The sequence below is a fragment of the Mastigoproctus giganteus genome, chromosome 6, assembly GCF_048544385.1.
Source record: "Mastigoproctus giganteus isolate SK-2022 chromosome 6, ASM4854438v1, whole genome shotgun sequence".
Lineage (NCBI taxonomy): Eukaryota > Metazoa > Arthropoda > Arachnida > Uropygi > Thelyphonidae > Mastigoproctus > Mastigoproctus giganteus.
This window is the reverse complement of record NC_143580.1, coordinates 189,534,071-189,550,107: the sequence shown is the minus strand read 5'-3', so window position 1 is coordinate 189,550,107 and position 16,037 is coordinate 189,534,071. Positions and strand designations below refer to the sequence as shown.

The 16,037-nt window shown below is 36.6% G+C and overlaps 1 protein-coding gene across 2 annotated transcripts in view; it reads right to left on the bottom strand.

Moving 5' to 3' along the window:
• Sos (Son of sevenless guanine nucleotide exchange factor) overlaps nt 1-16,037 on the bottom strand; it is a 669,490-nt gene that overhangs the window by 529,487 nt on the left and 123,966 nt on the right. For both annotated transcript variants that reach the window (XM_090376631.1, XM_090376632.1), the window contains exon 5: nt 333-527. In XM_090376631.1, the coding sequence (XP_090232757.1) occupies nt 333-527 (195 nt within the window). The remainder of the gene's footprint in view (nt 1-332; nt 528-16,037) is intronic.

Genomic DNA, 16,037 nt, shown 5'->3' with positions numbered 1-16,037 from the left:
TTAGTTATTCATTTTAAAATTGATATTTATGTAAAAAAAAAAGCAGATTACTAATTTTATAGTAGTAAATTGCAGTAGAATTTATTTACATTTTATACTAATTATATTTTTGAAATAATGTTTAGTACTATTCATTTCAATGATATTTTCCTGTAATGAAGTGATTCATGTACTCATGAGAATTTATTGTAATGGGGTTTTACTGTAAAGTATATACATTAAAATCATATTATATAGAACATTATATGAATTGTATATTATATAGCATTGCACATACTGTATGCATATATGCTGTATACCATTAACTAAATTTTATCTTTTAAGAAACTCACCTTACTCTCTGGAAATATTTTTGCCAGTGGTTCACGAAAAACTTTAATTATCATATTTAAATCTCTTATATGTTGCCTTTCTTCATGAATTAAATCTTTTACAACTTCATCATATGTTAAAGACGTGCGTCGTGTAGGCTCTTCTTCAATACTTAAAGGAACATCTTCATCTTGGTAAAACATATCCATCAGAACCTAAAAATTTTTGATTTGCTAATTAACAGTCATACATTTATATGCCATTTAAGACATATTTTATGCTTTTTATGATATCATAAAAAAATGAAATTACTAGTAGTTCTTTAATTTTTTATTGTCTACCCATTAAAGTTTTTCATTTTCTTCATTTTTTGCCTCTTCCTTCATTAGACTAAATACATTTAACTTAAGTATGAGTAAGCTTGTAATATAAAAATGAAATTAACTTTGACAAACATAAGAAAAACTGACTCTTGAGATAATATACCTTTAAACTTTTAAAAATAAATAAAACAAAACAAAAAGTTTTTTGGCAAACGCTGTGTGTAAAATAAAAAAATTCTGAAAAATTCAAAATGGAGTGTATTTTGAGACTGCCTGTTGAATGTGAGGTGGGTGTGCAGACATCCCTTCTAAAGAATCAATACTAGAGCAAAAACCTAAAAAAGTGTCCATGAGTTACATTTTTTCCCAAATTTTTCTAATCAAACAAAATGAATTATATGGTCAGCTGTTCTGTATTGATTAAATCGAAAATACAATCAGACATCAAATAAAAATATTTTAATACTTATAAATATTATATGAAATGGTACTAAACACAACTTTTCTGTAAATGGCACACATTGGAATTAGTGACTTTTGTCACTAATTTTCAATTTACATAAATTTTTCACAAAAATGAATAAATGATGCTGAACAACTTTCTTCTGCTGCATATAAATACAGAAATGATAATTTTGCAAGGAGTCGGTATTTCAAACACTAACAGAGAGAAATGGCATGCAATAAACAGGTTACTTCAAAAATATGTGCAAAAAATTCTGGTGGGGGGAAATTCAACAAAACATGCATCCACTTCTGAAACGTTACGGTACTATGGCTGAATTTTAAAAATGCCTACAGATTTTGAATGGCAAAAAAAATTAAACAAATAAAACACAGCTTATTATCATTATTTATTAAATTAATAAATAATAATGAGATGCTTCTAACATAAAAAATTATTTTATAAAATACAAACGACCATAACTCTGTAGCCATACAGAATCAGACATATTCTTATGACATTTTTTTTTTTTTTTTTTTTTGCCCTCATTTTGGAATCTAGAATACATTCTAATATTTTTTGCAAATACTTTTGAAACAGTTTCCTACCACTTAAAATTGAAAAATTACACCTATATACAATCTTATCTTATCTACCTTCATGGATTAGGCGATCCGCCTGTTCCGATTTCGAAGAGGTCTGCCCATCTTTTCTTTGGTCTTCCGCTGTCCCTTTTTCCTTTTGCTCTATATGTATAAGCTAATTTGGAGAATCTATTATCTTCCATTCTTTCTAGATGTTCTTTCCATCTTTGTCTATATTCTATAATTTTTCCATTAATTGAGTAAATTTTTAATTCCTTTCTAATATTTACGTTTGGTATTTTATCTAATTTTGTACATCCTTATCTGCACATCCATATCTTAAAAATTTCATTTCTGCAGCTTGTATTCTATTAATGTCTCTTTGTTCCGGTATCCATGTTTCAGAACCATAAAGAACTGTTGGTATTGCCATTACTTTGTAAAATTTCAATTTTGTTTCTTTCCTTGTTTTCTTAGCCAGAGTTCTTTTTATTGTTCCACATATATTTTGAAATTTTGGAATCTAGAATACATCTGGTTCATATCTTCTTTGACATCATATGTTATATCACATCCTAGATATTTAAAATGTTTTACTTGTTCTAATATTTTATTGTCTATAACTATTTTTGTTCTCACCGTATTTTTCCCTTTAAAAGCCATTGTTCTAGTTTTCATCGTTGATATTTTAACTTTATATTCTTCTGTTATTTGGTTTAACTTAAATACTGCTCTTTGTAAATTATCTTCACTATCTTGAATAATTACTTGATCATCTGCAAATAACAGTGTATTAATCCTATTCTTTGTATTTAAATATATACCTGTATTAATTTCTTTTTTCCATTTACATATCATATCCTCGATATATATGTTAAACAGCATTGGTAACAAGCTACATCCCTGTCTAACTCATTGATTTATTATACTTTCTTCTGTTAATTTATTACCTGTATCTATTACTATTTTTGTTCCTTGATATAAACTCTTATTTTTGTAAGATGCTTTGGGTATCCTTTATATAAGGCAAACGTATTACCTATACCTTTTTCAGATTTTACAATACATGTAAAATTTTGTGTGTGTGTGTGTGTGTGTGTGTGTGTGTGTGTGTGTGTGTGTGTGTGTGTGTGTGTGTGTGTGTGTGTGTGTGTGTGTGTTTTACTTCATATTTCTTTGGTATCTTATTGAAAGACATTGCTAAAAAACAAGCAGCCAATTTGTTAATAAAAAATAAGCAGAAATTCATGAACTTTTTTAAATAATCCAATTTTAAAGTAGTTTTATTATTTTTTTGTGAAAAGAAAAAGATAGAGAAAAACCAAGTTTTTGCCAAAAGACGGAGACACTCTGTCACCAACTGTACTACAACTGTGAGACGGAGAAGGGTCAAATTGAGTACAAATGATGGATTATCCATCATACATCCAGGAAGTTGGCGGCTATGCAATAAAGTTTCATTACATAATTTTTTTTTTTTTTTTTTGACAATAATACGACCACCCAAAATCTGGAAATTTCGAAGGTCCAAACAGGGTACAGTTCCTGAGTTTTCTCGATTTGTGAGGTTCTACTGTATCTCACAAATCGAGAAAACTCAGGACTGGTTCTATTTTACGTCCACAAAATAATAATAATATAAAAAAAAAAATTTTTTTTTTAAAATGCAAAACGTACTGCAGCTGTGGTGCAGTGCATTTTGCAATGGTCAGCTGTTAGCTGACCATTGCAAAACTTAACCTCAGCCCATTCTGTTATAGCGTATGGAAAGCTAACAGTTTTGCTGAGAAGAATGACAGCTGGATGTCATCTGGAGATATTCATAATAATACTAAATACACTAAAAATGCCTAATTTTCTAAAACAAGAATACAGACCATGAAACATTGAGAACTAAACTACAGGGCTACATGACTGGATATTTGAACTACAGAAAAATAAATTACTCATCAAAACAGAAAACAGTATTACTATCTAATTAATAAATATTACAGTGATATGCTACTTGGTGACTAAATTTAATTAAGCACCAATAGCACTACAAAAATTGTCAATAACAGGCAGTCACAGTACAAGGATCATAAAATTGAAGTTTGGTCATCCAAGTTAACTCACAATAAAAAGATTTATCCAGTGAATATTCAAATACAGAAAACAATTGTTCCAACATATAATAAATAAAATAAACTCTTATATCTTAATTGCATCAAGAAAATATGTAATTAAAAGAGAAAAAAACATCTATTAAACCTGCTCGTTGATATAGATTTTTTCTCATAATGCAGTTCAACTATTTAGAATCTATAACAATTCATAAATGTTTAATTTGAGAAGCTAAAATAAAAATTGCTTCTAAATTTGCACTGAACTTCTAAAGGAACCACAGAAATTTCAAGGGAAATAATTAAAAAATAAATAAAATAAAAAAAAAGCCTGGCCTGTTGCTTAACCCTGAGTGAGGCATACAAAAATTTGAAATTCTTCTGTGCACAAAAATTTTTTTAAAAAAATCAGCAAAATTCAAAATTGTTCATTTGTTCAATGCCACCTATATTTTCAATCTTTGCATTTAGGAATCTAGAGCAGCAAAGCAATGGACACAAAGTTATTTGTTATTTGGTTTTTTTTAGGAGCATTAGCAACTAAGGCCATATTGCTCCGGTATATGCAGTGGTCATTCCCTGACCTTTCCGCATCCTCCGTATTTGGTGGTGACGGGCTCGAACCACGGTCTAATCAAGAAGCGTGTGCTACGCACTGCTGCTCCTTCCCACCTGGCTACGGACGCGCCAGGACACAAAGCAGCAGGAGTACTGTGACTCAGGGAAGATCGAGGGGGCGATTCTCCAACACATCACTGCAGCCTAAAAAAATATGCAACTTGTGAAATGTTTGCGGAAATTTCTGGAACAGGACATGATCTAGCCAAGGAGGACGTCATTGTGTGTGCTAAGTTCAGAGAGTGTCAAGAAATTAGATAGCAGCATTCTGATGGGTGCTTATGAGACTTTGAAGAGTCGGGTAGACCCTCGAAGGTATTAAAGTGTGGCACCCATCATGTTCTCAGCTACCCAACTCAACACCAGAGTGCATTCTTCTGCATTAGTAAACACAGCAGCAATCTCCAAGGCATAATGCACTGGCCCCACAGGAGTTAGTTATTTTCAGTGACTCTATGGTCAGGAAGACAGGTAATATATATTGTATAAAAAGGATAGGTGGAAAAAGACCAGGGTATGTCTGCCAGGGGAAAAGGTTGAAGAGTTTTTGCTTTTGTAAAGGTGATTACAGTGGTCTCAGACAGTTTTTAAATTCTGTACAGTGGGACCAACTGATGATGTAACCAACAGCATATTCTAAATGGAAAGATTTCAAGAAATTAATCGTGGGAGCTACTAGGCTTTTCATACCGATTAAGAAATACTGTTCAAGGTTTAGGCCAAAATGGATGATAGATGAACTAAAGAGACTTGTGGCAGATAAGAAAAATGCATGGTACACATATAAATTATCAGGTGACACATACGCCTAGGGTAGATATAAGCCAGTCTATAATCAAGTCACAAATGAGATTAGGCAAGCGAAAGCACATTACGAGACATCTGTAGCAAAGGATGCTAAGAAAAACAGAAAGGACCACTTTACTTATATAAACTCTAGAAGGAAGGGGGTGAATCAGATTGGTTCACTTGATATCGATGGTTCGACTGTTGATGATCCTGCTCATACAGCTGACAAATTGAATGAATATTTACATCTACATTCACACATGAGGATTCTTTAGGGAAGTGAAGGACAGAAGCTTATTAAATTCTAACAGGGAGCTTAATGATTTTGTAATAAATGAGAGCAAAGTGGAGAAATTGTTTAGGTAAAACATAAGAAAGGCACCCGGGGTGGATGGAATATATCGAGTTATATTAAAGGAGGCGGAAAAGGAAGTAAGCAAACCATTAGCCATAATTATGAGAGCATCCTTGGACTCAGGGGAAGTCCCATGGACTGAAGATGTGCAAATGTATCCCCAATTCACAAAGTGGGTTCAAAGGGTGACATGAGTAATTACAGATAGTTAAATTTAACTTCTATTCTGGGGAAAATAATGAAATCACATTACAGGATCATCTAGACAAGACTGTAGTAATAATTCAGACACAGCATTGGTTTGGTAAGGGAAAGACTTGTCTGACAAATCTGATTGGATACTATGATGTGGTTACAAAGGTACTGGATGCAAAAAATAATTTTGATATCATATACTTGGATTTCAGGAAAGCTTTTGATACTGTTGTGCATGGAAGACTACCGTACAAACTGGAGCAGTATGGTATTAATGGCAAGTTGCTACAATGGATAAAAGGGACAGATGAGTGGGAAAAGACAGAGTGGTAAGCAACAGATGCTGATCTTCGCAGACTAATGTTATTAGTGGAGTCCCCAAGGTTCAGTGTTGGGCCCACTGTTGTTTTGTATATTTATCAATGATACTAATGAAGGTATATTAGGCTTAATATCCAAGTATTGGCAGGGTTGTTAATGACAGTAATGCCAGTGTGCTACTACAACAGGATCTAGAAAAGTTGTGCAGATGGGCTGAGAAGTGGCAACCAAAGTTTAACATTGACAAATTCAAAGTACTGCTTATGGGTAGAAGTAACCCCAGAGAAATGTACCAACTGTGTGATTACAGTGAAGGTGGTAGAAAATGGAAAAGACCTGGGAGTAATTGTGTAGTCAGATATGAAGTTTTCTGAACAGTGCGGACAGGCTACCAGAGCAATTCATGGGGTATTGTTATTAATATACAGGAATTTTGATAGTAGGTAAAAGGAGGTGATTATCCCTTTGTAAGGCAATGGTCAGGCTACACATTGAGTCTGGAGGCCTCATTTTAGAAAGGATGTAGAGTTGCTAGAACGAGTACAGAGAAGGGCAACAAGATTGTTGAGGAGAACAAAGGGATGGTCTTACCAAGAAAAGCTTAAATTCTGCAACTGCAGCGGCTGGACACTAGGCACCTGCGAGGTGTATAAGGCCTGGAATGGGTTGAGCATGGTCCATGGGATTTTTCTGCTTGCTCAGATAATGTACCTGGGAAAGCATAAATTCAAACTGAGGAAAGACAGTTATAGAATAGATGTGCAGAAATTTGCCTTTAGCCAGCAGGTTGTTGATTGCTGGAACAAACTTCCATCTGTTGTTGTGGAAATTGATAGCTTAAATAAATTCAAATGGATGTGTGAAATTGTGTGTTTTTTTTTTTTTTTTTTGGCTGATGCGACATAAGCTCATACTACTATAACTGTGAAAAATCCATGTCCTATATTAAAAACATATTTTTAATTAATTTTTGAAAATTAAAACTCCCTATAGACCTGTCAGGGAGCAAATTTAAAAAATGCACACTTCAACATACACTTTACCAGTAACAGGAGCACTCGCTGCACAAAAAATGAAGTTTAATTGTAGACAATCTTATTCCAGACAATGCATCGATATCACAAAGCCAGAGCATATTACCAATTATAGAAAAGCACATGGAAGTAAAGCAAAGATATGTCAATCAATACATCATATAATTAGGTTTACCTTAATCATGAATTGAATTTTTCCCAAATTCTGTGATAATTAAGAGACATTTCTGGAATTTTCTGCAGAGAATTCAGAGAAAACATTTTAAATAACAGCTATTTTATTTATATTTTAAACAACTCCAATACATAAGGGTGGTTCCAAGAGTGAAGTGAGAAATTACCGGCCGCTTAGTCTAACTTCAGTAATAGGGAAAATCATGAAGACAATGATCAAGGGTAGAATTCAAGATCATTTAGATAGAAATGGAATTCTAAGATACTCAGCATGGTTTTGTAAAGGGAAAATCACATTTAACTAATCTGGTTAGTTATTTTGACAGGTTCACTCAAGTGTTGGACTTAGGAATAATTAACATTGTTTATTTGGATTTCAGCAAATCATTTGACTCAGCACACATGAGCAGTTACTTTATAAGTTGGAACAGGTTTGAATCATTGGGAAAATCCTTAGTGGATAGCCAGATGGGTTCGGGGCTGGAGGCAGGGGGTTGTGATAAATGGTTATTCCTCAGATTGGGTTGAGGTAAGAAGTCGGGTTCCCTGAGGATCAGTGTTGGGACCACTGTTGTTTTTGATTTTCATAAATGACATCGATGAAGGGATAGATGATGCGATGTCTAAATTTGCATGTGATGTAAAGATTGGTGGAGTAATTAATGATCACCGCCAAGCAGAGCTTCTTCAGTGTGACCTAGATAGACTTCAGGGATGGTCAGAAAAATGGCACCTATGCTTTAATCCAGCAGTGTAAGGTATTGCACCTGGGGAACAGTAATCCCAAAATAACTTATACAATTAGTGGAGGTGAACTAACGCTAGTAGTGGAGGAACGGAGCTTGGATGTTATGATACGGTCAGACAAGAAGTTCTTCGAGCATTGTAGACAGTTTGCAAGGAGAGCCCACGGTGTCCTATGAATGATTTTTTGTACAATTGATAGTAGTAATAATGATGTCATAATCCCATTATATAATGGCTATTGCTAGACAACACTTGGAATACTCTGTTCATGTATGGAGACCACATCTAAAAAAAGACATTGTACTTCTTGAAAGGGTCGAAAGACAGGTAACTCGCTTGGTGAGATCGCCAAAAGGGTGTCCATATGAGGAAAGACTTTGAATATGTGGGTTGCAGAGCTTGGAAACTAGGCACCTTAGAGCAGATTTTGATTGAAGCGTTTAAGGCTCTGAGAGGAATAAGTAAAATTAATGAGGAAGAAATTTTCACAGTTATAAATGATTCTAGAACTAGGGGCCATAATTGCAAGTTATGGGTGGGAGATGTTTAGCCTGGATTGCAGGAAGTTTTATTTTAGCCAGTGAGTTATAAATTACTGGAATAAGTTATCTACACGTGTGGTAGAGGCTGACAGTTTGGGGAAATTCAAAGGTCAGCTGGATAATTATCTATGTGAGGACAGAATTGCATAGGTTGTCTATTTCCTTTTTTCTTATTATTATTTTTAAAATTTTCTTCTTATTATTATTATTTTATTTTTATTCTTTTTTTTTATTCTACTTATTTTATTTTATTTCTTTTTCTTATTTTTTGGCTGGTGTGACATAAGCCATAGGCTTCATTGCACCATGTGGCCACTGCAAATACAGGGAAACCTTGTTATCCGAGGGTAATTGGTTCCAGAAAATTCCACTTAAAACAGGTACTAAATTTTTGTAATGTTTATTATTTAAATAAATGAAACTAGGCTAATATTTTAAGATTCTATATCTATATAATATCAGTGTAGATACACCACAGACAACTCTTAAAGAAAAACAATGGTAGTAGCGTGAAAGACATCATTTCATCTGTATCTCATGTTGTGCTCATCCTTCACGAGTTGCCCATGCATTGCACTACCTTGAATAAGTAACACTTCACTAATACAGAAGACTGTTGTTACTTATTCTCAGTGGGCACCCACCCAGACTGCAATGTTTCAAAGCTAGTTGGCTTTTCATCGGTGGGTGAAAATCCAACTAGCTTTGAAAAGGTGCCGATTGGGAGGGTGCACAACGAGAATAAGTAACAACAGTCTTCTCTATTAGTGAAACGTTACTTATTCGAGATAGTGCAATTCATGGTAACTAGTCGTGAAGGATGGAAAAGCGTTGCCTATTCGGGTGATTTGTGAGTCATTTAGATCAGTCAGTTAGTGAGTAACTGTCCCTTTCTTCTTTCGACTGCATTTCTTCCTCTTCCTCTCCCTACTATCACTTTTCTGCACCTTTTTTTCTTTCCTAAGTTTAATAGGGATATGTGAATAACAGAGTATCTTATCCCATACCATTTTGCAAGCGGTGCCCACCAAGAACAAGTAACAACAGTCTTCTCTAAGTAAAACGTTACTTATTTAAGGTAGTGCAATGTATGAGTTAAGTGCAAATGCATCATTAAGTACAACACATGGTAACTCGTGAAGGATAAGCACAATATGAGATACAGATGAAATGATGCCTTTCACACTACTACTGTAGTTTTTCTTTAAGAGTTGTCTATATTATATTACTATATATCTACACTGATATTATATAGTAATGTTTATTATGTACTTGTACATAGTAAAAAATGGATGAAGGAAATGAAAAATGAGAAAATTATTTTATCATATGTTGCAAAATGTAAGGTTAAATAAAGTTTAAGTTATGCTATTTTTCAGTTGTACGAATAAAGAACGAATCTGGAATTAGTGGTGTTTTTTTTTTTGCCGTATTTTTTCAGATAAAATTGTGTTTAGCACTTCTTCTTCTTTGGTCCTTAGCTGGCAGCTGGGGGAGGCGGTTGGCCACGCAACCAGTATGCTGCTGTAGGTGCCGCATGGTTTCGGACTTGCTCTGTGATGTTCTTCCATACCTTACGATCCATGGCGTCAGTTCTGGCCTGGTTAAGGTCGAGACGTCGGCTCTTCAAGTCATGTTCCACTTGCTTGGCCCACGTTTTCCTAGGCGCAGTCCGTTGGATGCGCCATTGGGTGGGTCGTTGTCTCCAAAGGAGTGTGGATGGTATTCTGTTCGTGCCCATTCTACATACGTGGCCAAACCATCTAAGCCTTCGCTTCTAGATTTGGTCGGCAATGGTTGGTTGCTGTTGGCATCTGGCTCGGATGGTATCATTAGTGATGCGGTCGTGAAGAGAGAGAGGCCCAAGATCTGCCGCAGGCATCGCATTTGGAATACTTCAAGTTTGTTCAAATCTAACTTGAGACAAATCCATGTTTCCGATCCGTAAAGAAGAATGGGCAGGATCAAAGTCCGGAAGAGTCGGATTTTAGTCTTTGTGGAAATGTTGGTCCTCTTCCACAGACACCATTTGAGCGAGGCGAACGCAGTGGCCGCCTGTCCAATTCTGCTGTGGATTTCCATGGTGGATGCAACTTTCTTCTCCTGGACCAGCGACCCAAGGTATTTTAGCACTTAGTTATGTCTTTAACTTTGCGCTTAACTTTTGTTGCAAGATCATGAAGAAATCATTCTTACAAAAAATATTCAAGTGCTTGGTCAATTTTCTCAAGGGAAAAAACTTTAATTCTTTAATTTTCAAATCCTCGTAACTGCGGGGACTCGGATACCGGGGACCCACTGTACTAATACTAGGAGTTTCTGCAATGTTCATCATCATCGTCATCAGCCATTTTCAATCCACTGCAGGATGAAGGCCTCACCAGCAACTTTCCAGTTCCTTCTGTTTTGAGCACTGGCCATCCATTTACTACCCACAAACTCATGAATTTCATCTATCCATCTCGGCCTTTGCCTTCCAGATTTTCTTCTAGCTCCTCTTGGGTACCATTCTGTTATTTTCTTAGTCCATTTGTCATCATGTCTTTGAGCTATGTGTCCTCCCAAGACCAATTTAGTTCTTTAGTTTTGATAAGAATGCCCTTTACTTGAGTTTGCTGCCTAATCCATGAGTTTCGCTTCTTATCTAACAGTCTGATTCCCAATATAATTCGTTCCATTCTTCGCTGTGTAGTTCTCAGCTTCTCTTCCATTCTTTTGGTGTGTGCCCAAGTTTTACTTCCATAAGTCATGGTGGGAAGTATACATTGGTTCATTATTTTACGTTTCAGACAAACTGGGATATTGCTCTTCAGTATGTGACTATATTTCCTGAATGCTATCCATCCAAAATTTATTCTTCTCTTGACTTCCAGTCATTTATCATTATTACAGCTAATAACTTGTCCCAGATAAGTATGACTGCACCTTTTCAATTACTGCTCCTTCAATCATTATTTCCCTTTCTGTGGCATACTTGTTCATCATTACTTTTGTTTTAGCCATATTCATCTTTAGTCCAAAATCCTTACTAACTGTGCATAACTGATTAAGATTTTCCTCTAATTCTTTGGGATCGTTGCTTATGACCACAATGTCATCTGCAAATCGTAAATGGTTTAGGTACTCTCCGTTCACTGACTCCTTTCTGCAACCAGTCTAATCTTCTGAAAGCTTCCTCAAGGGCAGCAGTAAACAGCTTCGGAGATATTGGGTCTCCTTGTCGAACACTGCTTTCTCGATTTTAAATTTCCTACTGTCTTTGTCTAGTCTAATAAAGGAGGTAGCACTCTCATATATTTTCTTCAAAATCATAATATGTGGGGTATCAATGCCTTGTCTTTCCAGTGCCCGAAACATTGCCTTATGCTGTATGGAGTCAAATGACTTTTCATAATCCACAAATTCCAGGCATAATGGTGTTTTATATTCATTTGCTTTCTCCATTAGCTGTGATATTATATGAAGGTGATCCATAGTTGAGAATCCTGTCCTAAAGCCAGCTTGCTCTTTCAGTTGATTCTCATCAAGTATTTTTCTAATCTGTTAGTAATGACCCTTGTGAACAACTTGTAGATGTGGGATAACAAACTAATTGGTCTATAATTTCCAATTTCTGATTTATCTCTTTCTTATACAGCAAAACTATGATTGCAATATTCCACTGCTTAAGTGTCACACCCCTTTTCTAATGCACTTTGTGAAGAGTCTTGCCAGTTTTTGTGTTATGTCTCTTCTTCCCAATTTTAACAACTCTACAGTAACTTCATCTTCCCCCGGAGCTTTCTGATTCTCCATTTTCTTCGATTCATGTTCAACCTTATCAGGAAGAATATCGGGTATGTCGTACGTGTTGCTAATTTGCAATCCATCTTCCCCACTGCAATCCATCATTCCCTTGCTCCTTGTATAATTCTCTATAGTAGTCTTCTGCTATTTGAATTATGCCTTCTCTGCTGTTTATAAGTACACCATCGATATTCTTCAGTTTCAGTATCATTTGTCTTTCTGTATTAGCATTAGCATTAGTAGAGGCATATGATGCAAGAAAGCAAGCTTATGCAGCATCAGCCAAAAAAAAAAAAAAAAAACACACACACCACTCCCATTTCACCCCTCCGTTCATTCGAAATACCTGTCCAGTTGAGCTTTAAATTTGTTTAGGCTATCAACTTCAACAACAAGTGATGGAAGTCGGTTCCACCAACCAACCACCCGCTGGCCAAAGGCAAATTTCCGCACATCTATCCGACATCCGTCCTTCCTCAATTTGAATTTATGCCCTCTGAGGTGATTATTCTGAGCAAGATGAAGAATCCCATTGGCATTGAGCATGCTCAAACCATTCAAAGCCTTATACACCTCTATCAGATCACCTCGCCGGTGCCTAGTCTCCAGACTCTGTAATTTGCAAAACTTAAGCCTTTCTTCGTAAGAGCAACCCTTTGTTCCATTCACTAATCTTGTTGCCCTTCTCTGTACCCGTTCCAGCAGCTCTACATCCTTCTTGAAATGAGGCCTCCAGACCTGTATACAGTACTCAAGATTTGGCCTAACCATTGCCTTATACAAGGGAATAATCACCTCCTTATCCCTGCTAGAAAAATTCCTGTATATCATTGACAAGACACCATGAGCTACTCTTGCAGCTCGTCTGCACTGCTCAGAGAACTTCATATCTGCCTGCACAATTACCCCCAGGTCCTTTTCATTCTCCACCACTGTCAGTGTAGTACCACAGAGTTGATACGTTGCTCTGGGGTTACTGTTTCCCATATGTAGTACTTTACATTTGTCAATGTTAAACTTCATTTGCCACCTCTCAGCCCATCTGTTCAACCTTTCCAGATCCTGTTGCAGCAGCATAGCGTCAGTAGTGTCCTTAACAACCCTACCAACCTTTGTATCATCTGCAAACTTGGACATTAAACTTGATATCCCATCATCAATATCATTCATAAACACCAAAAACAACAATGGACCCAACACTGAACCCTGAGGAACTCCACTAATAACATTAGTCCACGTTGAGCAGTGTCCATTGATTACCACTCTCTGTCTTCGGCCACTCAACCATCCCCTTATCCATAGCAGCAATTTGCCTCCAATGCCACACTGCTCCAATTTGTGCAGCAGTCTTCCATGTGCAACAGTATCAAAAGCCTTTCTAACATCCAAGTATATAATATCAAAGTTATTCCCTGCATCCAGTTCTTTTGTGACTACATCATAGTATCCAATCAAATTGGTCAGGCAAGCCCTGCCCTTAACAAAACCATGCTGCGTCTGAGCTATAACTGAATTCTTGTCTAGATGATTCTGCAGTGCTTCTTTAACCAGTGCCTCCATTAATTTACCTGGAACGGAAGTTAAACTAACAGGTCTATAATTACTTGTGTCAGCCTTTGATCCTCCTTTGTGAATTGGGGTTACATTTGCACATCTCCAGTCTATGGGTACCTCCCCTGAGTCCAAAGAAGCTCTCATAATTATGGCTAGGGGTTTGCTTACTTCCTTTGTTGCCTCCTTTAATATAACTGGATAGATCCCATCCACCCCAGGTGCCTTTTTTACGTTTATCCTCAACAATCTCTCCTCCACTTTCCTCTCAGTTATTACAAAATCATCCAGCTCACTGCCAATGTTTACTTTACCTACATCATTCTCCTTCCTGAATAACTCCTCATGCGTGAATGTAGATGCAAAATACTCGTTTAGATTGTTAGCCACCTGAGCAGGATCCTCAACTGTTGAACCATCAATATCCAGTGGACCAATCTGATTCATCCCTTTCCTTCTTGAGTTTAAATATGTAAAGAACTCTTTTCTGTTTTTCTTTGCATCCTTTGCCAAGGATTTTTCGTAGTCTGCCTTTGCCTGCCTAATCTCCTTTGTGACTTGGTTACAGACCAACTTATATCTATCATAGGCTTCCATGTCATCCATTAATTTGTATGTATCCCATGCATTTTTCTTCTCTGCCACATGTCTCATTAGTTCATCTGACAACCATTTAGGCCTAAACCTTGAACAATATTTCTTAGTTGGTATGTAAAGCCTGGTAGCCTCCAAGATTAGTTCCTTGAATGCTTCCTATTTTGAGTTTGCTATTGGTAACATCATCAGTTGGTCCCACTGTATAGAATTTAAATACTGTCTCAGACCATCATAGTCGCCTTTACGAAAACAAAAACCCTTCCCTTTACCTCTGATGGTAGTTACCTCCTTGAGTAAATCCCACTTCAACACTGTGATCACTGCCACCTAGTGGTTCATTTATCTGCAGATTCTTAATGCATGAAGAATCACTACTGATAATCAGATCAAGAGTATTGCTCCCTCTTGTTGCCTCACGAACATGCTGATGTAGAAAACAATCATCCAATAAATCCACAAAAGCCTTGCTAGTGTGCGAGTGACCAACCCACAAATTCCCGTCAATATCTGGGAAATTAAAATCCCCCATTATAAGACTCTCTGATTTACTGGCCCACTATTTCCCTGTACAATAACTTATTATACTCATCAGAGTCATTAGGCCTATAGCACACTCCTGCTCTCAATTTTGATTTCCCTATGCTTATGTCACACCAAACTGACTCAACACTGCCCTGTCCATCGATGTCGACTGGCTTCACTTCCTTGGACTTTGTGTTTCTTAATTAATAGCATAACCACTCCTCCCCTCCTGTCCTGTCTATCCTTTCTATACACATTGTATTCCCCAAATTCCAGTTCTGCATTACTTATATCTGTGTGACACCACGTCTCTGATATCCCAACAATATCTGCCTTTGATGTTTTGAGCAATACCTCAAATTCATCAAATTTATTTACCATACTCCTAGCATTGGTGTACACGTAGGTATACATGCACCTGTTTCTATTCTTAGCTACCCTAACACAACCCATGTGTTTACTCGTACCGCAATGAATCCCAGCAGTCTCTGAAATATCCTGCATCTTGTTTTTCAGGCTTCTGCTCATTTCAACAGAAGCAGTGCAAGAATCACTTCCACCTCTGCCAGTGGCTACTGTTAATCTATTAGTCCTTGTATCCCCCCCAACTAGCAGTTTTCCGACCCACCTAACACTGCCTCGACAGCATCAGCAGAAATTCTTGCACCCTTTCTATTTAAGTGTATCCCATCCCTGTAGAAGCAATTTCTCCTGTTAACAAGTATAGTCCAGGCTGAAAAAAATTCTACCCCTTGAGCCTTGCACAATCCCTCCAGGGCCGAATTGATCGACAAGGCTCTCGTCATATACTCCCTCCTATCGTGTCTGGGCAGAATTGCAGACACTTTCAAATTCAACCCTAATTCACGGCTTTTTTTCAACAGTGACCTGTACTAAGTAATTCCGCCGGTCTCCTACTTTCGTAAAGGCTGTATTACTGCTCATGGCTGCTGATTTAAATCCTTTGTTTTCCCTTAATGCTTGTTCTACTTTTCTTGTGTTAAATCTTCTTATGTCCTCTCTGAGTCTCTTTCTAATGG